General features: G+C 38.2%; 1 protein-coding gene across 1 annotated transcript in view; it reads left to right on the top strand.

Moving 5' to 3' along the window:
• The window catches only part of LOC126281289 (multidrug resistance protein homolog 49-like), a 290653-nt gene that overhangs the window by 100742 nt on the left and 166200 nt on the right, over positions 1 to 23711 (top strand). Inside the window, exons 6-7 of the mRNA XM_049980112.1 lie at positions 2438 to 2538; positions 12657 to 12828. Coding sequence (XP_049836069.1) covers positions 2438 to 2538; positions 12657 to 12828 — 273 coding nt within the window. The remainder of the gene's footprint in view (positions 1 to 2437; positions 2539 to 12656; positions 12829 to 23711) is intronic.

Here is a 23711-nt window from a genome sequence, read left to right as displayed (position 1 = left end):
GAGCCATATGATACACTTTTCAAGTCTAAGTTTCTCTGAACTATGCAGGTGGGAATTGTCTCTGCTGCATATCTTACATTCTCACAAACCCCCCTGGCCTTAACATCCTTTAACCAGTTTCCCAATGCCTTCTCTTACCTTTCCCCTTCCACTTCTGTCATTGTCTACACCACTCCTTCCTCATCCACATTGTGTATGGTTTCCTCCCACCACTCTTCCTTTTCTCTCCCTCCCCTCCCCCCTCTCCTTTTTCCCCTCCCTTTATCACACCCCTCTCTGACTCCCTCTATATCTTCACCTTACTTTCTGTTAACCACCTCCCTCACCCCTTTCCCTCTCTGTATTATTTTTGTATGCTCTACTCCTTTTGTCTTGTCTTGCAGCTTGTGATTCATCTGTCTTTCCCTCTCCTGCTTCACATTACCCTGCTACTCCCTCATTACTTTGTGTGTCTTTCCGTACCCCTACCCACATCCAGTAGTCAGGCAACTGCTCTCAATAATCAGTGTCACCACAGCTGCAGTAACATGCATTTGGGTGTCTTGTGGTTGTGTATGTGAATATGTGGAAGTGGGTAACCAGATGAGTGCTGATGAGTGACTGGTTAACAGGTTTAATGGTGTCAGAAGGGTATGGCACAGGGGCTCTGTATGTTGATGACCTGGCTCTCTATACACATGAGTCTTCGATAGATGAGTGGTTGCTTTTCCCTTATTTTAAATATTGTTCCACCCAAGAATTTCCATTGTTGCTACAGAGTATTGGTAAGAATGAAACAGATAGCCAGTAGTGTAGATTAAATACGAATGAAATCTGTGGAAACTGCACAAAATAAAAATCAGGTTGAAACTGAGACAAATGTAAAGAAATTGAGAAAGAAATGATCATAGGAAAAGTCAGTGCAGAATGCAGGAGGACTGAAATAATCATTTCAGAGAAACATAGAATATAGATGCTACTCTGTTAGGTACACCTTGGGAATCTCTACTAAATTCTGGAAAAAGTGCAGATTTGTGGCAGAAATACAATAAGGTTTCCTTAGTTAAGAACAACTGCCACTGTGAAGTATCATATAAGGGAAATAGGAAATTGATATGGTAGGAATAAATTATCCTATAATGTTTTCAGGGTTTTACAGAGCCCCTGAATCATGCGAGTTCAAACACCTGAGGAGAGATTTATTATATATCTTTGGAGTTTCCGAAACCGGTGAGATGTGTAGGAACAAGAATAGTACTTCATTTGGTGTCAAAAATCTGTGACTTGACAACAGATTTCTAAGAAAGTATTCTTACACCAGCAAAGAAGGTAAAAGTGACAAATTTGAAATCTGTTGGATAGTCACTCTAACATGTCACACTTGCAAATTGATGGCCAATATAATATACATTCGAGTTACTTGGTGATGATTAACTTGGTTTCAGAAAAGTAAAATAGTCCCTGACAAGTAATTCTTTGACTTTGCACATAGGAATGTACACACACACACACACACACACACACACACACACACACACACACACACAAAACCACAATGGTGGCTTGCCCTGATTTATTCACAACATTCCTTGTAAATAGTGCACACTATTTTAGAACTGTATTCCAAAGCAACCTCGTGTCCACACTATATCAAAATTCCACCAATGACAAATACAGCCCTCACTATAAACTCCTTAGCCAAACTAGTAGCACACCCACTGCACACTCCACAGATGGCATCACAGCTGAATCAGACAAGTCCTGGGCCAGCTTATAAGCTGGATTCTGCTGTGGCCTTGTCAGAGGTTTTGCCTCTAGGTAGTCGCACCACAGAGATTGACATTAATACTTCATGAGCTGTTCAGTTTCCATAGCCATGTCAAGTGGTGCCATGACAACTATTGTACGTGTACAATGACAACACAGTATGTTTGAACTTAGGGAAACAATATTTAGCCCAGAATAGGGGGAAAAACTGATGGGCAAAATTTTAAAGGCAGCAAAGCTATTTGCATCGTGACTAGCAAAATAACCAAGATAAATTTTGTCAGTGAAATAGTGAAGAGGTTCTAAATAAACCTTTGGTTGACTGATTTTTTTTCAACCTCTTCAAATTTATACAGTTGCTGAATCACAGCCATGTTTAAGATTTTAAAATAAATTATGATCTGAAACAGACTCAGTAATTTAGTTTTTTCCTATTTGTAAATCATGCCATTTCTCCATTATTCTCCTTAAATATTAAGAAAAAAATATGATAAATTAATTGCTGGGCTATAACTACACGATATTTTCTTGAGCTGTAGTTTTTACCTATTTTTCATTAATTTGACCTATTATTTTACCTCAATTTAATGTTGTTGTGTCTAGAATGAAGGATATAGCTTTCTTTACACAGCTTACACTAAGGAATGTTTTTAGAGTTTTTATAAAAAGTTAGCTAATGTCTTTTCTACAGGTTACCAGAATTCGAAGATTATTCATGAAAGCTGTTTTGAGACAGGAAATGGCTTGGTATGACACAAATAACACATCCACATTTGCGAGCCGTCTTGCAGAGTATGTAAACTTCAGTGTATCTATTTGGCTTTTACTCGTAATGTGTGTTACTTGCACGCACTAATATACTAAGAACTTTGAATAACAGGTCATAAGGTTTAGTTTAATTGTTTGCATGTTCGATTTATCATAATTATGACATGTTGCTGTGATGCGGAATGAGTCAGGTTTGGAATCATAATGCACTTTCGGAGTGAAAAATGTGTCAACATACTACACACCATACTATTGCATATTTAGAAATTCCTCTTTTTGGTATGGAGTAGGTGTAGTTGTCAAGCATATACAGTTTGTTTGTGTTTTAAGTTAAATTTATTATTTATTAAATTTCTTATGTCATTGGACAGGTAGTCAAAGATTTTTATAGCTGAATGCCTCACTCCTTTCTGTGCCACTCTAGGGGTGACTGATAGTGTAAATTATTTCTCCATCTAGTTTTTAAATGTTACTGTTCATTGATTCATCCGTTTACCATGTTCTGTAGATCACATCTAGAAAGAGATGTGGAATGTGTCACAGTATAGCTACAGTAACAAAATGTGTGTACATTAGAACTTAGATATGTGTGCTGTGTTAGCAATAAACTATCATTGTGCTGCTTAATGCTATTCATACTTATGCCATCTAAACTTAATATATTAAATTCAAAATGAAGCTGTTATCTTGAAGAAAGCTGCTCGTGTGTTAATTTTATTATGTAGCTTTTCTTTATCTGCAGCTTCATGTTTACTTGATTACAACAGTATTTTTCAGAGAAAATAATTTTACATTTATAGATACTGAATTGTATGTATAGTGCATTATTACTTGCTATAGAACTAAATAAAATATCCTGCTAGTTGCCATGTAGCTAACAGAACTTTCCAGGTCCCAGATCTAGATATTCAGATAATTCATACGAGGGCATGACGAAAAGTAAGGCCTCTGAATTTTCTATGAGAAAACTCTTAAAGCTTTCTAAATAAAAAAAAAAAAACATTATTAATGTTCTACTCCATATTTTTCACGTCGACATATTTGCAGCCTTCTGCCACAAAAGGGCTCCAAATAGTAGTGTGTAATATGGCAGTGTAAGAGAAACAGCTTGCTGTGATTTAGTTTTTAATTTGAAGAGTTTGTCCATACATGGAGCACCCTTTTCTTCAGCTTGACAATGCTAGACTACACAAATGTTTGACACCTGCAACAATCTGATGTTTTGGGTTATCTGTCATCGATCATCCTCCATATAGCCCCAACTTGGCCCAATCTGATTTTTATCTATTTCCAAAACTTAAAGAACACCTTTGAGGGCTTCACTTTGATAGTGATGAAGTGATGCAAGCAGAAGTGAGGCTGTGGTTCTGTTAATAAAGCCAAACATTCTGCAGTGACAGTATCAACAGACTGGTTTTTCATAGGGAGAAACATGTTCATCCTCAGTTGACTATGTTGGGAAATAAATATGTAGACATGAAGAATAAAGATGGAGAATGTTAATAACATTTGTTTGATTTAAAAGGCATGAAGACTTTTCACATAAAAAATTCAGAGGGATTATTTTTCAGCATACCCTCATAGCAAGAGTGGCTAATGAAGTGTGTTTCTAATTTTCTTTCAAACTGGTGGGGATACACACTTTTTTGTTTTGTGGAGTGCGAAACTTCCATTGCGAATCTTGAACAAGGAAGCAAAGCCTACATGAAAATTAGACTTGTGCCGTATGTTGTGATTGTGCATATCACAGTTCAGTTGAAACTGATCTTTATCATCACCAAAAACCATTGAGGAGTAAATGTATTGGGGAATGAGTGTAAGAATTCCAAGAGCCTTGGAAAGGCTTCTGCAAGCTGTACCATTATTTGCTTTACGCAATATTTTTACTGCGTACTTCTACAGAAAAAAAAAAAACACTTTATTTACTTAGGTGCACTGCCCCAGAAAATAATTCTGTAAGACAACAGAGGTGAAAATATGCAAAGAATCCCTCTTGTCTTTCTGGGAAGATAATGGGAGATGCTTCTAAAGGTATAAAATGCTGAACTGAACTTCTTGATTAGCTTAGCCATTTTAACTTGTTGTCCAGCTAGACACCAAGTAATTGTGCACACTGTGATTCATTCAAAGTAAAGCAATTAATGTCTGCTTCTGATGATGACTGGTGAGTTTGAAATTGTGATTGATGCTTAACAATAAACTATAATGGAGTTAATGTTCTGTGAAGCTATCAGTATGCCAAGATATTTAAAGAGCTTGGTATAAAAGGTTCTAGAGTGGACACAACATACTATTCTTACTATACACTTCTATGCAATAAACACTTTTTCCTTCATGATGTGCTACCAAAGGATATGGTGTCTTGAGACATTAGAGAATCAAAATCAGAAAAGAAAGCCAATATTTTGACATTTTCTTCTTTAAAATCTGATACAAATTGAAACACAAAAAGTGCACAGCTTAAGCCAGTGGCATGTCCAAACTGGCTGTGTCGCTCTGTATTGTGCCATGCAAAACCAAGAAAATGGGTTCAGCACAGAGTGGTGCAACAAGTGTGGACGTCAAACCACACCACTCTGTATTTGCTGTGTTAACAACAAACAAGTTCCATGCATTATTGTGACATCAAAGGAAATTTTTAGTTCGTGTGTGACACTGTTTGGACAGTATTTCTCATTTTCCACTTTTATTGAGATGTGCGGATGTGCATACACATTGCAACACTGCTGTGCACCTATGAGCACACTGCTCCATTTTACACAGTTATTCTCTGCTTTTTGCATTCTGCACTACTCTGCGCTGTGTGTTTGTGTGTGGCATTGTACGTCTGATGTGAGGCTTTAGATGTTTAAGCTGACCTATAACAAGTACAAGCTCTAATGAAAGTGCCTGGCAGATTAAAACTGTGTGCCGGACCTAGACTCCAACTGGGGACCTTTGCCTTTTGCAGGCAAGTGCTCTGATAAATAGAGCGAAAGGCAAAGGTCCCCAGTTGGAGTCTAGGTCCGGCACACAGTTTTAATCTGCCAGGAAGTTTCATGTCAGTGCACACTCTGCTGCAGAGTGAAAATCTCATTTTACAAGCTCTAATATTTCTGTTCCATGGCCTATCAAATTAATTTGTGAAAGTTTGTCTTGGATGGGTAGTGTAGTAGTCACCAAATGGATTGCTCTGTGCCAGTGATAGGAACACTTAACTGTAATATTTGGTACTTGGTAGTTATTTTTCAGACTATTATCAAATGATTGGTCTATTTTTCTGCTGTTCAGCTTAGACCTTCTTTGAAAGACTATTTGACTATTACCACTATATCCATAAATTCATAAAAACTTGAAATTAAAAATCTGAGTTATTAATCTTAGCCATATATTCTAGTTCAAATAAAATCCTATGTTGAATCTGATTCTTTTTCTGCATCACTCGACTCAATAATTTCTTCTACTGTAACAGAAACAGCTCATCCTGGGAGGTATAATGTATGTTTCCTAGAAACATTTGCCATATAATCATGATTTTTGGAGCTTTCTCTGGTTTCCAGACAACAAGCAGTCGAATATGGCAAGTTTATTTTCTTGTTATTAATACACTGCTGGTGGGGAAATGTAATTTTTTGCTTTGTGGGCTGGCAGATATTTGTTTGGAGGTGTCTGAATATTGCGTAACCCAAAAAATCCTTTGTGCACACACCCCCATGTGCTCTGCCATTTCAGTGAGATGTTACCACCAGTATTGTAAAATCCTCACATGTGCATTAAAAAAGTGAAGTACCTGCATTACTGAAAAAAACTCCAGAAACAAGCCAAAAATAATTAAAAATATTATTAAAAAGTAACAACAAAAATTGTGATCCAGATAGAATAATATTGCCCCCATCCTCCCTTTCCCTCCCACCTCTCATGAAAAATATCTCAAGCAGAAACTGTGGTATGTTTAAATCATTGGCAGTCAAATTCAGTGATTCCTTCCTGATAGTGGCAACATAAATACATACAGTAAGAAGCAATCAGTACAGATACGTTAGGTTTATGTGTACAGGCACCATATCCACTACCAATAGAAGTTGCAAAAATACATCCTCAAACTAACTTAGGCTATAAAATTCCACAGGTCACTAAAAAGTAGTTATTCTAATTATGTTATTCTAATTATGTTATTCTAATTATGCTATAGTAATTTACATCTACAAAAATGGAGATAAGCAGTCCACCTCTAATTTCAGATCTGTTTCACATCTTCAATTTTTTGTGATTGAGAAAGTAGTCTGTGATAGAATTTGAACTCATTTATATGCCCAGAATGTGATTGATTGTTTTCTTTATTAATCTGTGAAACAATTTACATGGTATGGATTTCATCCTTCAAAATTGAAATTTAACAACTTACAATTAACTCCTAACACAATAAATTCTGCTGAAAAAATATATTTTATTTACTTTATGTGTGCTGCTATAGAAGATAATTCCTGAAGACAACAGGGAGTGCAAATATGCAACATAACCCAACATTCTTGTCTTCAGGTCAACGGAATACAAGACATTTATAAGGGCAAAACAAAATCAGCTGAAGGTCTTAATTGGTTTACCTAGTTGTCACTTTAATGTGCTTTTGCACTATACCATGAAGAATTTTACTGTATTGTACTGTAAGACATTAACAACAGCACAGCCACAATGATCCCAAGTTTATTCTTCTTCCACACACAAGCGAACAATAGTTGAGAACAGAGTCATAAACATAAAAGCAATCCACGCATTGTAAATAAGGTCAGACATTTAGCAACAAAAAAGGTGCTCCTATGTTAATTACAATGATATGGAGAGGCATCCCATTTTTAACGATCTTGGGTAGGCCATAGAATCTAGGAGCAACTGCAAAATGTTGACACAAACCTTTGGTGACTTGCACTGGAATGGAGCCCTTCCTGATGAATTCCAAGGTCTTTCTCTGGATCCTACGCATTGGATCACTTTTTAATTTACAGTATGCAGGATCATCAAGCAGTTTGTAATCTTGCTATTATATTCTGTGTGGGAGAGAAGCACAGTATCATTTCCTTTGCCAGCAGGTAAGATGACGATGTCTTGGTCTCCTCTCAATTCTCGTAGAGCATTTCTGTCAGCTGAGGTGACGTTAAACTTAGGTTTATTAGGTGGAACTCCACTCAAGACGCAGCGTGTGTCATGCCTAATCCCTTTGGCATCATCCTTAAGAAGTTTCGAAGTGGTCTGTTCTATTCCACTAATCACATCTTCGATGGGAATGTTCCCCAGTGTAGGTGCAAAATTCAGACCCTTCCCTAGCACCGAAACTGCAGCATCGTCCAAAGGCTTCTCCATGAGATTAAACGTGGTACATCTTCTTGGCATGTCTTCATGCATTCGAGATTCAACTTGATCATATATGGGAGGAACGGGGTAGACAGCATCACTTTAGCGATGGCCAATTGGACTGAACCTCAAGCTAAGGTTCCTCAAATGACAAAATTAATGTTGGAGCACTGACTTATTTGGTTGCTAAATCTCTCACATCACTACTGGGACCTCTTGTAGACAAGTGCAACTATCATATTCCAAATTCTGGGGGTTTTATAGATTGCCTGAAAACTCTTAGAATCCAATTGTTGGATCTCTTAGTAAGTTTTAATGTTGTGTCTTGTATGCAAAGGTGTCCTTGCAGTAGTCTTATAGCTCATTAGCAACAAGTTTGTGGAGGACATAGTGGCATTATTTAATCAGGTGCTTACTTCAATGCTATTCTTTATATAGAACATGAGCATGAAGAATGCACGAGCAAAGAAATCATGTATGTGCAATGATTTGCAGATATATGACACTATACTCAATCACTCTTCGCCAAAGATTGAAGAGCAGCCCTCTTGCACATACGCTGTACGCTATGTTTACTATCAGTACGGCCAGACGTTACTCACTAAAAACTATACTAAACCAATGTTATTACGTATGTTATCAAAAATCTTTATTTTCTTGTCGTGATTTAATAGCAGCCAATGCATGGTTCCAGACTGTACTCAGTTGAAGTCCCACATCCCTGTTGATGAGATTATTAGCTCTGCGGGTATGTATTGCTCCCATAATGATGCAATCCCAGAAAGATGATACTGAGGGTAAAACTTGTGTCTTTTCATAAATCATGTGATACCCTGTAGTCAAGTAGTGTTCTTCAATTGCCAACTTCTCTGATGCTCTACTTTAACAAGGGATCTTACACACACCACATTTCCTTGATTTTCTCGTCGTGATTTAATAGCAGCCAATGCACAGTTCCAGACTACCCCATTCCAATATATGATTGTGTTGAATCTCGAATGCAAGAAGACATGCCAAGAAGATGTACCATGTTTAATCTCATGGAGAAGCCTTTGGACGATGCTCCAGTTTCGGTGCTAGGGAAGGGTCTGAATTTTGCACCTACACTGGGGAACATTCCCATCGAAGATGTGATTAATGGAATAGAACAAACAATTTTGAAACTTCTTACGGATGATGCCGAAGGGATTAGGCATGACACATGCTGCGTCTTGAGTCGAGTTCCACCTAAGAAGCCTAAGTTTAACGTCACCTCAGCTGACAGAAATGCTCTACGAGACCAAGACATCGTCATCTTACCTGCTGGCAAAGGAAATGCTACTGTGCTTCTCTCCCACACAGAATATAATAGTAAGATATACAAACTGCTTGATGATCCTGCATACTGTAAATTAAAAAGTGATCCAATGGGTAGGATCCAGAGAAAGACCTTGGAATTCATCAGGAAGAGCTCCATTACAGTGCAATTCACCAAAGGTTTGTGTCAACATTTTGCAGTTGCTCCTAGATTCTGTGGCCTACCCAAGATTGTTAAAAATGGGATGCCTTTCCATATCATTGTAATTAACATAGGAGCACCTTTTTTGTTGCTAAGTGTCTGACCTTATTTACAATACGTAGATTGTTTTCATGTTTATGATTCTATTCTCAACTATTGTTCGCTTGTATGTGGAAGAAGAATAAACTTGGGATCATTGTGGCTGTGCGGTTGTTAATGCCTTACAGTACAATACAGTAAAATTCTTCATGGTGTGGTGCAAAAGCACATTAAAGTGACAACTAGGTAAACCAATTAAGATCTTCAGCTGATTTTGTTTTGCCCTTATAAATGTCTTGTATTCCGTTGACCTGAAGACAAGAATGTTGGGTTATGTTGCATATTTGCATTCCCTGTTGTCTTCAGGAATTATATTCTATGGCAGCACACTTAAAGTAAATAAAATATATTTTTTCAGCAGAGGTATTGTGAAAAATTGGTAACTGCACATTATGCACAAACCTTTTTAAAGTTCTGGGATGTATTACACTCACTCATGAATGTGTTTACTTCCTAATGGCGTTATTCGTTTGAGTATGTATGTTGGATTCAGCTGAACTGTGGTATATACAGTCACAATACAACACAAAACTAGTTTTCATGTGGACTTTCCTCCTTGTCCAGGGTTCAGATTGGAGTTACATGTATTCTGGTTGTTAGATATTCAGACAGCTCCTGACTAACATAAATCATAGAATTGTGAATCTGAAACAGTTACAAAAATATCTTTAGCCACTCCTTTATCTAGATTTAAGGACTGCAGAGTTCTTTCAGGTGCATAGCAAGCAGCAGCTGGCATTCATTGTGAAGCAACATGGCAAGTAGTAATGTACTGCAACCGGAGTCTGTATTTACTGAAGTAGGGCACTGTTTTCATTTAAATATGTCAAAGTAATCATGTAAATATTGTGCTGAAATAACAGCTGTTTAATGTAACTGAAGAATCGGCAACATTTTTCGATTTTTTTTTTTCATTATTCTTATTATTTATTTGGTTAAGTTTCACTGGCAAAAGCAGCAAGAAACATTGAGCAGAAGATCAGGACTATATTACTATTATTATTATTATTATTATTATTATTATTACTACTACTACATTCTACATATTAAGTTTTTATGGTTTGCATAAGCTTTGTTAGTAATGTGGGAGGGAGAGGCAGCAGTTGCAAAGGATGGGATTGTAACATGGGCACCAGCACCAGTGGGCTTGTGCAGTGTGTATGACATGGAGGAGTGAACTGGGAGGAGGAGGAGGAGGAAGGGGAGATAGTTGGAAAAATGCTGTAGTTGCAGGATGAGTGATGCTAGAGTCCTGGGGCAATAGTGAAAGTGGGTGTTGGGCGGGGGCTAGTGGAAAGTGTGCTCAGGTTGATTACAGAATTTATGTATGTGTTGCAAGGGCAACTCCCATCCACATAATTCAGACAAGCTGATGCTGAAGGAGAAGGATCCAAATGAGACAGGTTGTGAAGAAACCATTGAAATTGGGACAGTCGTGGGCACTCACATTGCCGTCTCCTGTACCAACCCGTTTATGGACCATCTAGAGCTAAATCTTCCTAGCCACACAGTCTTACTCTCCTTGCATGATTTAGGGTCATTTGTGATATCTTGATGGTGTGAAACCAGGGCCAAGACATCCTATCCTCTTTGCATCCCAGGGTCAACATCCACTCTCTCATCCATTTCACCAGATCCTCCTCAGCCCAGTGGGCCACCTTCCTGTTTGTTGACTACCTCTCTGACAGCTGCATCCATACCTTTGTCCATATGTATTCCACTAAATGTCAACAGTATCTGCATTTTGATTTTGTCATCACTCTCACAGCAAAACCGCACTCACATATAATCTGGTGACCAATGGATTTTGCATCTGCAGTAGTGAGAAATTCCTTGCCCAGTATACTAAAAGTCTTACTAAGGCATTCACTGACAATTGCTATCTTGCACATTTAGTCCACAGACAAATTTAGCATGCTATATCCTCCAACCATCCCCAAGAACCTGCTGCAAGGGATCACCCCTCTTTCCCCTCCCCTTCATCCATCTTATCGTCCTGTATCACCCTGAACTGGAACAACTTAACCATTTTCTTGTTGTACCAGGAAATGAAAAACATCCTACCTACTATCCTTACCACTCTTCCCAAAGTGGTATTCCACCACACACCCAATCAACTCAGTACCATAAGCTATCCTTAGGCTATACCAGCCCGCTTCCACATGGGTCATATACCTGTGGAATATTTGAGTAGAAGATATTTCCAATACACCCGCAAATTGTGCCCTACTCCACAGGCTTATTCCATTCTACCACAAGAAGGCCACCTGTAATAGCAATCATATAACTGCGCTATTGCAATTCATGTGCAGCATGTGAGCATGGCCACAAATTAGCTGTGCACCCAAGTGAATGACCACCACCAAACCATGACCAAAAACGTAGTTGACCATGCAGCAACAGAATATGCTGTTAAGCATAACATAACTCTCAATTTTGGTGGTTGCTTCACAGCCCATGCTTTTTGGATCCCCCCTCCAATAGCGGCATTGATGGGAGTTGTCTTTGCAACACATCCGTTAATGCTGTAATTCTCCTGGCCTTTTTCTCTGTTAGCCTCTGACTGACTCCCACTCCTGCTCCAGGACTCTTAACTTCACTCAAACTGCATCAACACTATGTTCCTTGCAATCTCTCTTAGTCTGTTCTGCCTCCCCCTCCCAATCTGATCCTCCATGTCATTGGGTGCTGCATGAAAGCTCTGAGCTCATCCGGAAAGCTCAAAGAGCTCACATGGATTCGGTGCTGATGGTTCAAATTCCTATCCCATGCACCTGCTGCCTCTCTCTCCTGGCCATCAGCCATTCTTCCCAATCCTCACTCTCACTCACTGCTTCCTTTCTCCCTTCAACCACTCTATGCTAGACCTCGAAAAGGAATTCAATCAAAAGCTAACAAAGTTATCAGTCTTGTATATTTTGTTTTTGTTATTACCTTTACTGCTTCAATTATTTACATTCCACCAGTGCTTAACATTATCAAATGAACACTTCTTTAATTTGAAATGATAATGTTTCAGTGCTGTTTTCATCAATATATGTTTATAATATTTGCAATTTTTGCTGCAGATATTTATAAACAACATTTATGTAGAAACAAGTAAATGTTAAAAAACTAGAATTTTTTAAAAATTGTTCACAGAAATTTAATGCAAAAAATGTTTTTCTCAATATTTGTGATACTAATTGCAGTAATGTTTCTCTTGTTTGTCTTATAGGGATCTTGATAAATTGCAGGATGGCATAGGAGAGAAGCTTGGTATGTTCATATACTTACTGGTGTCTTTCATATCCTCTGTCATTATGTCATTTTTTCATGGATGGAAGTTGACGTTAGTTGTTCTCAGCTCTGCACCAATCATAATCTTCTCTACAGCAGTTGTTGCAAAGGTACAGTTGATTACTTAGTTCATATTTAAACCACAGAAACCTTAAACCATTTACTCACATTATATTGCACAAAACCATTCAGAGTTTCAAAAGTTAATGACTATACTATATTTATCCAACTATAAGATGACCCTGAATATAAGACAACCCTCTTTTTTTAGTTTTAACATATTTGTATGAATCAGAATCACAAACTGTTTAAATGATACCGTCTACATAAAAAGTTAACATTATACTATTCTGATCTTAGATAATACAGGGAGAAATAAAACCTCAACATCACTTGTATTGTTATCTTCATTTGTAAGCTTATTGGTATTTCTTCCTTTATGGTACTCTTTCCTTATTATGTCAACTCTTGAGCCATCCATAGCATTGGATATGCAACACTTTTTGAATAGCTTCATTACAGGTTCAGTTGAGATTCTGCTGCAGTAAGAATCCACTGGCATAGCATAGATATTGAGCACTTATTTAACTTCCCCCTGAGGGCATGGCCTCCTTGAAGAAGTCACTCACTGTAAAGCTGTCACAGGTGAGCGTTAAATGAAGTACTCACATCATCATCCATTACTTAAAGTTGTGAGGTCATGCCAATAGGAATTATTTCCAGGTCTGTTAATGACATGTCCAAAAGAACAGTTGCCATCTTCATATAGATAAGGATTACCAGCCAATGATATAGATAAGGATTACCAGCCAATGATCCTCTTCAATGCAGATGCACTCACATTTCCTGAACTCTTACAGGAATCTGTAGATTGACTGCTGTGAGTAATGAGTATAGTGGGTAAGGGCACTACAAATGTGTGTGGACTGAAAGTTGGAAGTGTGGGTCTCACGGGGCGCATGCCAGAGAAGTCCCTGCAGTTGCGCTATCCTCTGTGTCCTCGGTGGCTCTGTCAGATAGAGCATGTGCCATGTAAGCAGGATATACCGGGTTCGAGTCCCAGTTGGGCACACATTTTCAACTGTCCCTGTTGACATTTATCAATGCCTGTAAGCAGCTAAAGGTCTGGATTTCATTGTAATTTCAGTCTAACATGGGGTCATTTATCATCCATCCCTTTACTTGGGGTCTAAGGATAAACCCTGCAAGCAGTTTTTATTTTGCTATGGTTTTCCTGTGAAGAATCACAATGGGAGGAGTTTACTTTTATGTGCTAGCTCTCTCAGCATTACCAGAACTTACAGGAACACTTTTAATGCCCTGCAACAGTAATATTTGACGGCATATCAACTGGCATCTGATTGGCATTGCCAATATGTCCTAACAAACAGTCTACAGTTTTCTTTGACTGATTGTATGATCTTGATACACAAGTAGTTTATCAACAAATGGAAAAACGAGGACTTTCTCAACAAATTCTACAGGCGGTCACTAAGCTAGCATTGTTCTGCATTTTGACATACATCCTGCCCTCATCACCATCACTGTCGTCATACACCAGCCAGTAATTACTTCTAGTTCCATCACACATGCAGTTAGATACTTCCTCTTTATCTCCAGCTCCTTCATTCAAATAATTTCTCAACTAATTGGGAAGCCTTCAGTGTATTTTTATCACACTTTCTGAGCAACCTTTTGTTTCAATTCATGATGAAACCTTCCCTGCTTTGATCCCCTGAAAGTTGGCCATGTAGAACTGGCATTCTTCAATGTATTCTTCAACTGGTGCCGGCAGCATCAGATGTATGTTGGTTTCCGCGTATGCAACCCTGCAATGTGTGTAAGAGCTGTATATTCCCTGCAATGGATCTTTTTGGTTGAAGCGTTTTTTCCGTACTTCTTCTTAGACGAATACATCAAAATCTTCTTTGCTGTTTTTATTGGTGTGAATTTTCCATTTCTTCACCGTTTTTTCATTTAAATTTTGCTCCATTGGATACTTGAACAGATTCCAATTTCTCAGAGTAATTCCGTTGTCTTATGATGATTGGTTGCTATGGCAACATGTAACAGCTTCTTTTCTTGTTTTTGACTTAAAATTCCTGTTTTCTTGGTCCTTTTACACAAGTCACAACGTTCTAACGTTTTGAACTTAAGTGTGAGTGTGAATCTGGGTTATTTCGGTTTATTCCCCCAAACCACCTTCCAGTTCTTTACAAGGTGACTTAATTGGAATTTGCAGCCACCGTACTTTACTGGATAGCTGGCAGCTGGAAACCGTCTTGACTTCTTCTCCACCGAATAACACTAGGTACAGGAATTTTTAGACTCTTTCTACTTATGAAATAACATAAATATATAACTTCTGGTAAGTCCCTCGTACAGTCAAACATCAGAAATTACAGTTAAAAGAAAGTTGGCTTTGATTACCATAACTTTTCTTAACATAAATCAGAAATTAAGCCTTGCCTATAGCAAGGTTACATCAAGCATTTTCAAGAGTTCTTCTTCAACTGTCTTTGTTTTAATAACAATAGTCAATGACCCAATAAGCACAGGGCTGCATATAAATTCCATGGTTTTTCCTTACACACTCACTAAAATAGTTATGGATTGCCCAATAAGTATGTGTAGGTGCCATTCGTCTACCACGTCTACTTTCTTCCAGTGACTGATTTAAAACCTGTTCACTCAAACACTCATATCAAGAGTATTGTGTGTTCGAGATGGTAGAAGGCTGAGTGGTTCTTGTATTTACACAACTTCTCGAATCACTACACATTGTTCATTAAAGGCAAGAAGAATTAATAATTATACTGTAGAGTAGACACCATGCATTTCCAGGCATATGTCCATATGGCCTATTTTGCTCCTTATCCTTTCAGGGACTATTCTTGTAGGTTGTCCCCAATGAGCAATATCACCCTGTATACTGAGCAGCAGTAACCCCACTCCCTTGTGGTACTCCTGAAATTACTATTACATATTACAGTTTTGCCCCATTAAGAATTGTGTGTATTGTTCTATGTGCCCAGAATCCCCGATTCTACTCACAAACCTGGTCTAATATTTCATAAGCTCATATAAGTGTGAAACTGTACCAAATATCACCTGGAAGTCAAGAAAAATCACGTCAATGTGCTCACCTTTATTGAATGCATTCTGGATCTTGTGGCAAATAGAGGGAGATGAATTCACATCATCATTGTTTGAGGAACCTGTGTTGATTTCTACAGGGAAAGACCTTCATTCTCCAGCAACATCCAGAAAATAGGAATAAGTTGGCTTCGTCAGTCTTTCTGGACTAATTTGTGGTATGTGATCATAGGACGCAGTCTTCCGTTCCCACACGTTGACTCTCACATTTTCAATATGAAGTTAAAGTCCAGCCCATTGCTATGCATACTTCTCCATTTGTCACTCTCTTGCACAGGGCGTAAGATCTTCCATAATATATTTCTTTTGTTAGCTTCTAACTTTATGTTTAGACCTTTCCTTTCACCTTGCTGCATTCTGTTCTTTGGGTGCTTGCTTGAAGTTAGTCACTAATTCTGTTTTCTCAATGAAGACCTTGAGTCCCACCTTTTCTGTTTGAATTTTGAGACGCTCAATTTGTTTCATGGCTGTGCCGAGGGATCAGAAAAGACTAAGAGATAATCTGCAAAAGCTAGGCAGTTGATTACCAGCTGTGTTCCTCCACCCATTCTGGTCCCATTTTTATCTCTTCATTACATAATACTTCACTCAGGTGACTTTTTGCAACACACAGTTGAAAAGTAAAGTATCCCTGTCTCCTTGCTTATTGCCTGCCATATCTCAGAGTTGCCTGAAATCTCTCCTGTGAATTTCACTTTGGGTTCATATCAGTGAAGGCCTGTTGGATGTTTGCTTGTATTGTTATCTTAAGGTAATCTTTTTCAGCATTTGCTACATTGTGTTTCGGTCAATAGAATCATAGGTCTACCTGAATTTTTAACACAATAGAAAATTAATTGTTATTTGATACAGTATTTGCAGCTGTGGTGCCAGTATTGGATTCCCCATCGGTTATTATAATAGGCACTAGATGGAAGACTGACTGCCTTTGGTGCATAGTTAAAGTTCAGCGTAAACCGTGTGATTACAATTCCTAAAATCTTTACCATGACTGATCAATTAGTACATTACCACTCAGTTCAAATAATCAATACAGATATTAACTTTCTGTGAAATGATATGGAAATAGCATTTGTAACATAGTTATAGTTTTATTCTGTTAACTCAGTAAATATGGCATCCTGCTGAATTATGCTGAACACATGTGCTTTGGCACATGTGGACAGCTATTTTTATAACTATTTAACACATTTAACTAAGGGAATCAAAAACATTTTCTTCCTGAGCTGCAGATATGAGAGAATGCATTTAAGCTTGGTAACCTGGCAGCACAAGTATGTGTTTGTAAACATGTCTGAGAACAGTCTTAGTGTTTAGTCCATTGTTCATTGTAAAAAAAGATTGCATATGTCCTAGTACTATTGATGTTTGTTTGTTTTGTATAAAAGTCTATCATAGAATTTGCATTACAATTTACTACAAGGAAGGAATAAAGTGCAGAAAAGTTTTTTAAATGTGATATATTCATTTTGATGAATCTGCTAGGGGTAAAACCAGGATTTTAATGAGTGGTATAAGCATTTTAAAGACTGTTGTGAACATGTTGATATTAATGGATGCCCTGGATGCCCCAGTGTATCATCAACAATGAAATCGTGGAAAAGTGAAAGAAATGTTTTTGGCATATCATTTGGCTCATGCCATTAAATTTTTTATATGTTTTATGTAGGAAATGTTTTACATCAACATTTGTTGCAAGGTAGTTGCAGTTCAAATGAAAACAGTGGTGAATGCGAGATGCTCGGGACTTAGTAGATGAAGTCAGCAACAATATGGAACTACTGGAATGTATCCTAACAGATGGTGAGTTGTGGGTTTATGAATGTAGCACTGAAACTAAAGTCCAATCATCCTAGTGGAAGCATTCTGGATCACCAAGATTGAAAAAAGCATGATGAGTGTAGCCAAATGTGAAGGTTTTAATGACATAGTGCACCATAAATTCTTGGCACAAGATCAAATCATCAGTAAGGAGTATTACTTAAAAGTACAATGCCATTTGCACTAAAAAAAGAAAGTGCCCACATTTATGATGAAACAGTTCATGGATTTTGCATCACAGTAATGAATCTGCTCATACTTTGTTGCTTAACCATGAATGGTAAACTTCATGATTCAACAGACATGGCCCCACATGACTTTTCTCTGTTCTCAAAAGTGAAGGAAAATTTAAAGGGTTGTCATTTTGCAAGCATAGATGAGATTAAAAACACATTGCTGAGAAAACAAAAATCTGTCCCAAATATTAAATTCCAACAGTGTTTTGAGGCTTGGAAAAAGTGGTGGCTTAAGTGAATAATATCTAATCAGGATTATTTTGAATGGGATAACATTGATGTAGACCAATGGTTCCCAACCTGTAGCCCAAGAAGTGAGCATCTATTGTATGACCAATAAAAGATGATTTCTGTAAAATTCCGTTTCCATAAAGACTCCTACCACATGATGCTATTCTCTAATTGGTCCATCTTATAATGCCCCCCCCCCTCCTCCCCCCAAATGGTTATTATTAGTGGTGGCCCAAAAGTACTGATATTCTTCCAATATGGCGCAGGTGAGTTGGAAACATCTACGTCTATATCAATAACCCGCAAGCCACCACATAGTGTGTGGTGGACGGTACCCTGTACCTCTACTAGTCATTTCTTTTCATGTTCCATCACAAATAGAGCGAGGGAAAAGTGACTGACTATATGCTTATGTATGAGCCCTAATCTCTCATATCTCACCTTCTTCGTCTTTACACGCAGTGCAGGTTGGTGGCAGTAGAATCATGTGGCAGTCAGCTTCAAATGCCAGTTCTCTAAATTTTCTCAATAGTGTTTCTCGAAAAGAACTTTGCCTTTCCTCCAGGGATTCCCATTGGAGTTCCCAAAGCATCTCCATAAAACTTACATATTGTTCGAACATACCAGTAACAAATCTAGTAGCCTGAGTCTGAACTGCTCCGATGTCCTCCCTCTATCTGACCTGGTAAGGATACCAAACACTCAAGCAGCACTCAATAATAGGTCACACCAGCATCCTCTATGTGGTCTGCTTTACAGGTGAACCTTGCTTTCCTAAAATCCTCCCAATTAACCAAAAGCAACCATTTACCTTCCTACCAGAGTTCTCATATGCTCATTCCATTTCATATCGCTTAGCAACATTATGCCCAGATAATTGGAATGACTTGACTGTTCAAGTAGGCCAAGATTAATATAGTATCCAAACATTATAGGTTTGTTCTACCCACTCATCTGCATTAACTTAAATTTTTCCACATTTGGAGCTCCCTGCCATTCATAGCACCAACTACAAATTTTGTCTAATTCGTATCTCCCTACAGTCACTCAACTTTGACTCCTTACATTACACAACAGCATATTCAGCAAACAAATGCAGATTACAGCCCACCCCAGCTGCCAAATCATTTATGTATATAGAGAATAACAGTGGTCATATCACACTTCTCTTGGGCGTTCCTTATGGCACCATTGTTTCCAATGAATGTTAGCTGTTGAGAACAACATACTGTGTTCTTACTTAAGAAGTCTTTGAGCCACTGATATGTGTGAAATTATTCCATAAACTTGTACCTTTGTTAACAGCCAGTAATGGGGCACCGTTTCAAATGATTTCCAGAAATGCAGAAATATTGTATCTGCCTGTTGCCTTTCATCTGTAATTTGCAGTATATCATGTGAGAAAAGAGCAAGATGAATTTCTATGAATGATGCTTTTTAAAGCCATGCTGATTCGTGGACATAAGCTTCTCAGTCTCAAGAAAGTTTAATACATTCAAACTGAGAATACATACAAGGATTCTGCAGCAAACCAAAGTTAGGGATATTGGTCTGTAATTTTGCGGCTCCATTCTTTTACCCTTCTTATACACTGGAGTCACGTGTGCTTTTATCCAGTCACTTGGACCTTTGTGCTGGACGAAAGATTCATGATAATTCAGGCTAGGTAAAAGTCCAATGATATAGAGTACTCTCTATAAAACCAAATTGCGATTCCATCCAGACCTGGTGATTTATTTGCTTTAAAATCTTTCAGTTGTTTCTCTACACCAGGAATGCTTATAACTATGTCATCCATATGGGAGTCTGTCCGATGGTCAGATGATGGTATATTAGCACGATTCTCTCACATGAACAATTTATTGTTGGTGAAATTTAAAACTTCATCTCCCGTTTCGCTATTTTCAACTGCCATGCCAGGCTGGTCTACAAGGGACTGAATGGAAGCCTTAGCACCGCTTGCTTAGCAATTTTACATAATTTTGTCAGGTTCTCTGCCAGAACTTTTGCTAAGGGATGTTGGTAGTTGTTGTATGCTTTGCACTTTACGGCACCTTCCATGACCACCAGCAGCATACGCTGCCCCACGTAATGCTACCTCAAACGAGCAGGGGACCTCCACCTTGCCACACTCGCTGGACAGTGTGTCTAAGGTGTTCAGCCTGACCCGGTTGCCTCCAAACATGTCTTTGACGATTGTCTGGGTGAAGGCATATGTGACACTCATCACTGAAAATTACTTGATGCTAATCCTGAGTGGTCCATTCGCCATGTTGTTGGACCCATTATGATTGCAAAGATGCACCTCGCCATGGATGGTGGGAGTGACGTTGCGCATCTCTCAGCCTATTGCGCACAGTTTGAGTTATAACATGATGTCCTGTGGTTGCTCGAAAAGCATTATTCAACATGGTGGGGTTGCTTTCAGGGTTTCTGTGAGCCATAATCCATAGGTAGTGGTCATCCACTGCAGTAGTTGCCCTTGGGTGACCTGAGCGAGGCATGTCATCGATAGTTCCTGTCTCTCTGTATCTCTTCCATGGCTGAACAACATCACTTTGGTTCACTCCAAGACACCTGGACATTTCCCTTGTTGAGAGCCCTTCCTGGCACAGAGTAACGATGCTGATGCGACGAACCATGGTATTGACCGTCTAGGCACAGTTGAACTACAGACAACACGAACCATGTACCTCCTTTCTGGTAGAATGACTGGAACTGATCGGCTGTCGGATCTCCTCTGTCTAATAGGCGCTGCTCATGCATGGTTGTTTACATCTTTGGGTGGGTTTAGTGACATCTCTGAACAGTCAAAGGGATTGTGTTCAGATGGCTCGGAGCACCATGGGACTTAACTTTTGAGGTCACCAGTTCCCTGGAACTTAGAACTGCTTAAACCTAACTAACCTAAGGACATCACACACATCCATGCGTGAGGCAGGATTTGAACCTGCAACTGTAGTGGTCATGGGGATTGTGTCTGTAAGACAATATCCACAGTCAACGTCTATCTTCAGGAGTTCTGGGAACCGGGATGACGCAAAACTTTTTTTGATGTGTGTACTATTTGACCTGCAAATGGTGTTAAGCTTTATATTTTGGGTAGTTTTATGCAGGTTGAGATGTATCTTTTTAAACATCATGTAGAGACCACTTGGAAATTCCTGACAAGGTGCCTGTAATACGTTTGTTTGAGTGGCCATCTTCCACAGCAGCTGTTAAAATTTATTACTATTGGTTATCCATCTTGAGCTGACTGCAATTTGATCTAAAAGAATTACATCAAACCACTGTTTTCTCTCATCTTGTTAGCAAGGTTGAAAATTGTTCACATTCAATGATAGAAAAAAATGAAAAAAAAAAACCTCACAAAAGAAAGATTGCAAATTTAAATCTAAGCAAACATCCCACACAGCCCAAATTACACCCAGTCTGATGAAAAACATCACTTCTATCCAAGACTGGTCAACCTCACTGACACTGTTTGCATACAGAAGAAATAAAACTACTTGAGAAAGATCTGAAACACATCATCAGCACACAGATAGAAGAAAAATACATAAAAAACCTCATAGTTGAATCAGAAAGCATTCTTACACAGGAAAACAGAACCGGAACAAGTGAGGTAAACATTGGTCTGACAAGAGAGCTAGTCAGTAATGAAATCAAAAACCTAATAACACAGATGAAAGAAAACAGAGGAAACCAAAACAATACTGCTTCCATAACACTCACAAAAAGGAACTACAGGAACACAACTCCATCATCACAAGGGCACATAAAGGAAACACAGTGAACAATACATCAGTAAGACACAAGAGTTCATCACAAAAAATAAAACTGTAAAACTAAAATAAGAACCAACTAACAGCTTTTCCAAACGAAGTTGAGAAACACTCTCAAAGACATTGAACATACAGTAGAAGACAAAGAAACAACAAAATTGCTACAAACATGTCCAAGTGTACCTTCCGTCTGATGCCAACCAAAGCTACACAAGAAGGATCTCCCCATCAGAGCTATTGTGAATTATAGAAATGATCCTGCTTACCGACTTGCAAGATATATGTTGAAAATCTTATCAGAAAACTACAAATTACAAGAGGACAGGACCGTAAGGAACAGCGCAGAATTGATTCACTACATGAAAGACATAAAAAGTTCCAGACACGGCCACCCTCCTGTCATTTGATGTAGAGAACATATATTCCAATATACCAATAACTGACACTATAAACATTATAGAACAAAGTTTTAAGATGCACAGTACACTTCCACATGAATACATCAAAGAAACAGTCTGGCTTCTAGAGCTAATAACTGAACAGAACTATTCTCAGTTCAATAATGAATTCTATTTACATAGTGAAGGATTGCTAATGGCGTCCCCATTGTCTGGAACCACCGCAAACATATTTATGAACCATGTAGAACAGATTATATTTAACAAAATAGTACCATATGGGTACAACATCCTATACTGAATTAGATATATGGATGACATCTTGTGCCTGATAGATGAACCAAACAGTAAAATTGACCAGTTACACACAGACATAAATTCTGTTCATGAAAAGATACATCTTACAATAGAGAAACAGCAAAATAGACAGTTAAATTTCTTTGACATCACCATAATGATTTAAAACAACCAACACGTATTTGACATTGACCAAAAACTGACAACAACAGACACAATTATATAAACACAGTACCATTAGATACAGACAATTACAAAAAGAAATCAATACCAAAATACAAATAGCCACAAATGATCAATAAAAAGAGTACTTAGTAACAAAGCTGAACAAGAAAATGAAGAAACAGAAAAGAACAATCACCCATCTGTCACCAACACAAGGACAAAATCACACACAAACAAATCAACGAAGTACAAGAATAGAAACAATACAAAGTGTCAAAGAAACAGAAAATAAAAGATGGTAAACAATGACATACAACCACAAATACACACACACACACACAGAATACCCAATATTTTCAATAAACAAGGCATAAAAGTAGCACAAAAAACTGGCAACTCAATTCAGAAATACTTCCCTGGTCTGTATCAAATGAAATGTAGTACATGTGAAGTAAGATACATAGGTCAAATGAGGAGGACATTTGACACCAGATACAAAGAATAGCTAAGAGCAAAGATATATAGGACAAATCATTCAACCTTTGCTGATCATCTTACAGCAACACCAACATAAAATTACAGCCAGAAATACAGATATGGAAATCATAAGGATAAATAAAACAAAAAACACCTCCCCACCTTACAAGGAAACCACATCCAAAAACCCATAACGGAAATGAAACAACTCTTAAATGATCAAACCAACTTAACAAACCACACACTCTTTAAATTGACTGACACATATAACCACTACCATCACCTCGTCATATAATCACCATCCAGGACCGTGTCCCCTCCCCTGTGAGAAAAAAAAGGCAACCCACTGCCACTCCTGTCACATATCTACTTACATACAAGACAATTTCTTTCACACACACACACACACACACACACACACACACAC

This window comes from Schistocerca gregaria, chromosome 7 (genome assembly GCF_023897955.1).
Source record: "Schistocerca gregaria isolate iqSchGreg1 chromosome 7, iqSchGreg1.2, whole genome shotgun sequence".
NCBI classification, from domain to species: Eukaryota; Metazoa; Arthropoda; class Insecta; order Orthoptera; family Acrididae; genus Schistocerca; species Schistocerca gregaria.
This window is presented reverse-complemented; position numbering and strand designations above follow the sequence as displayed.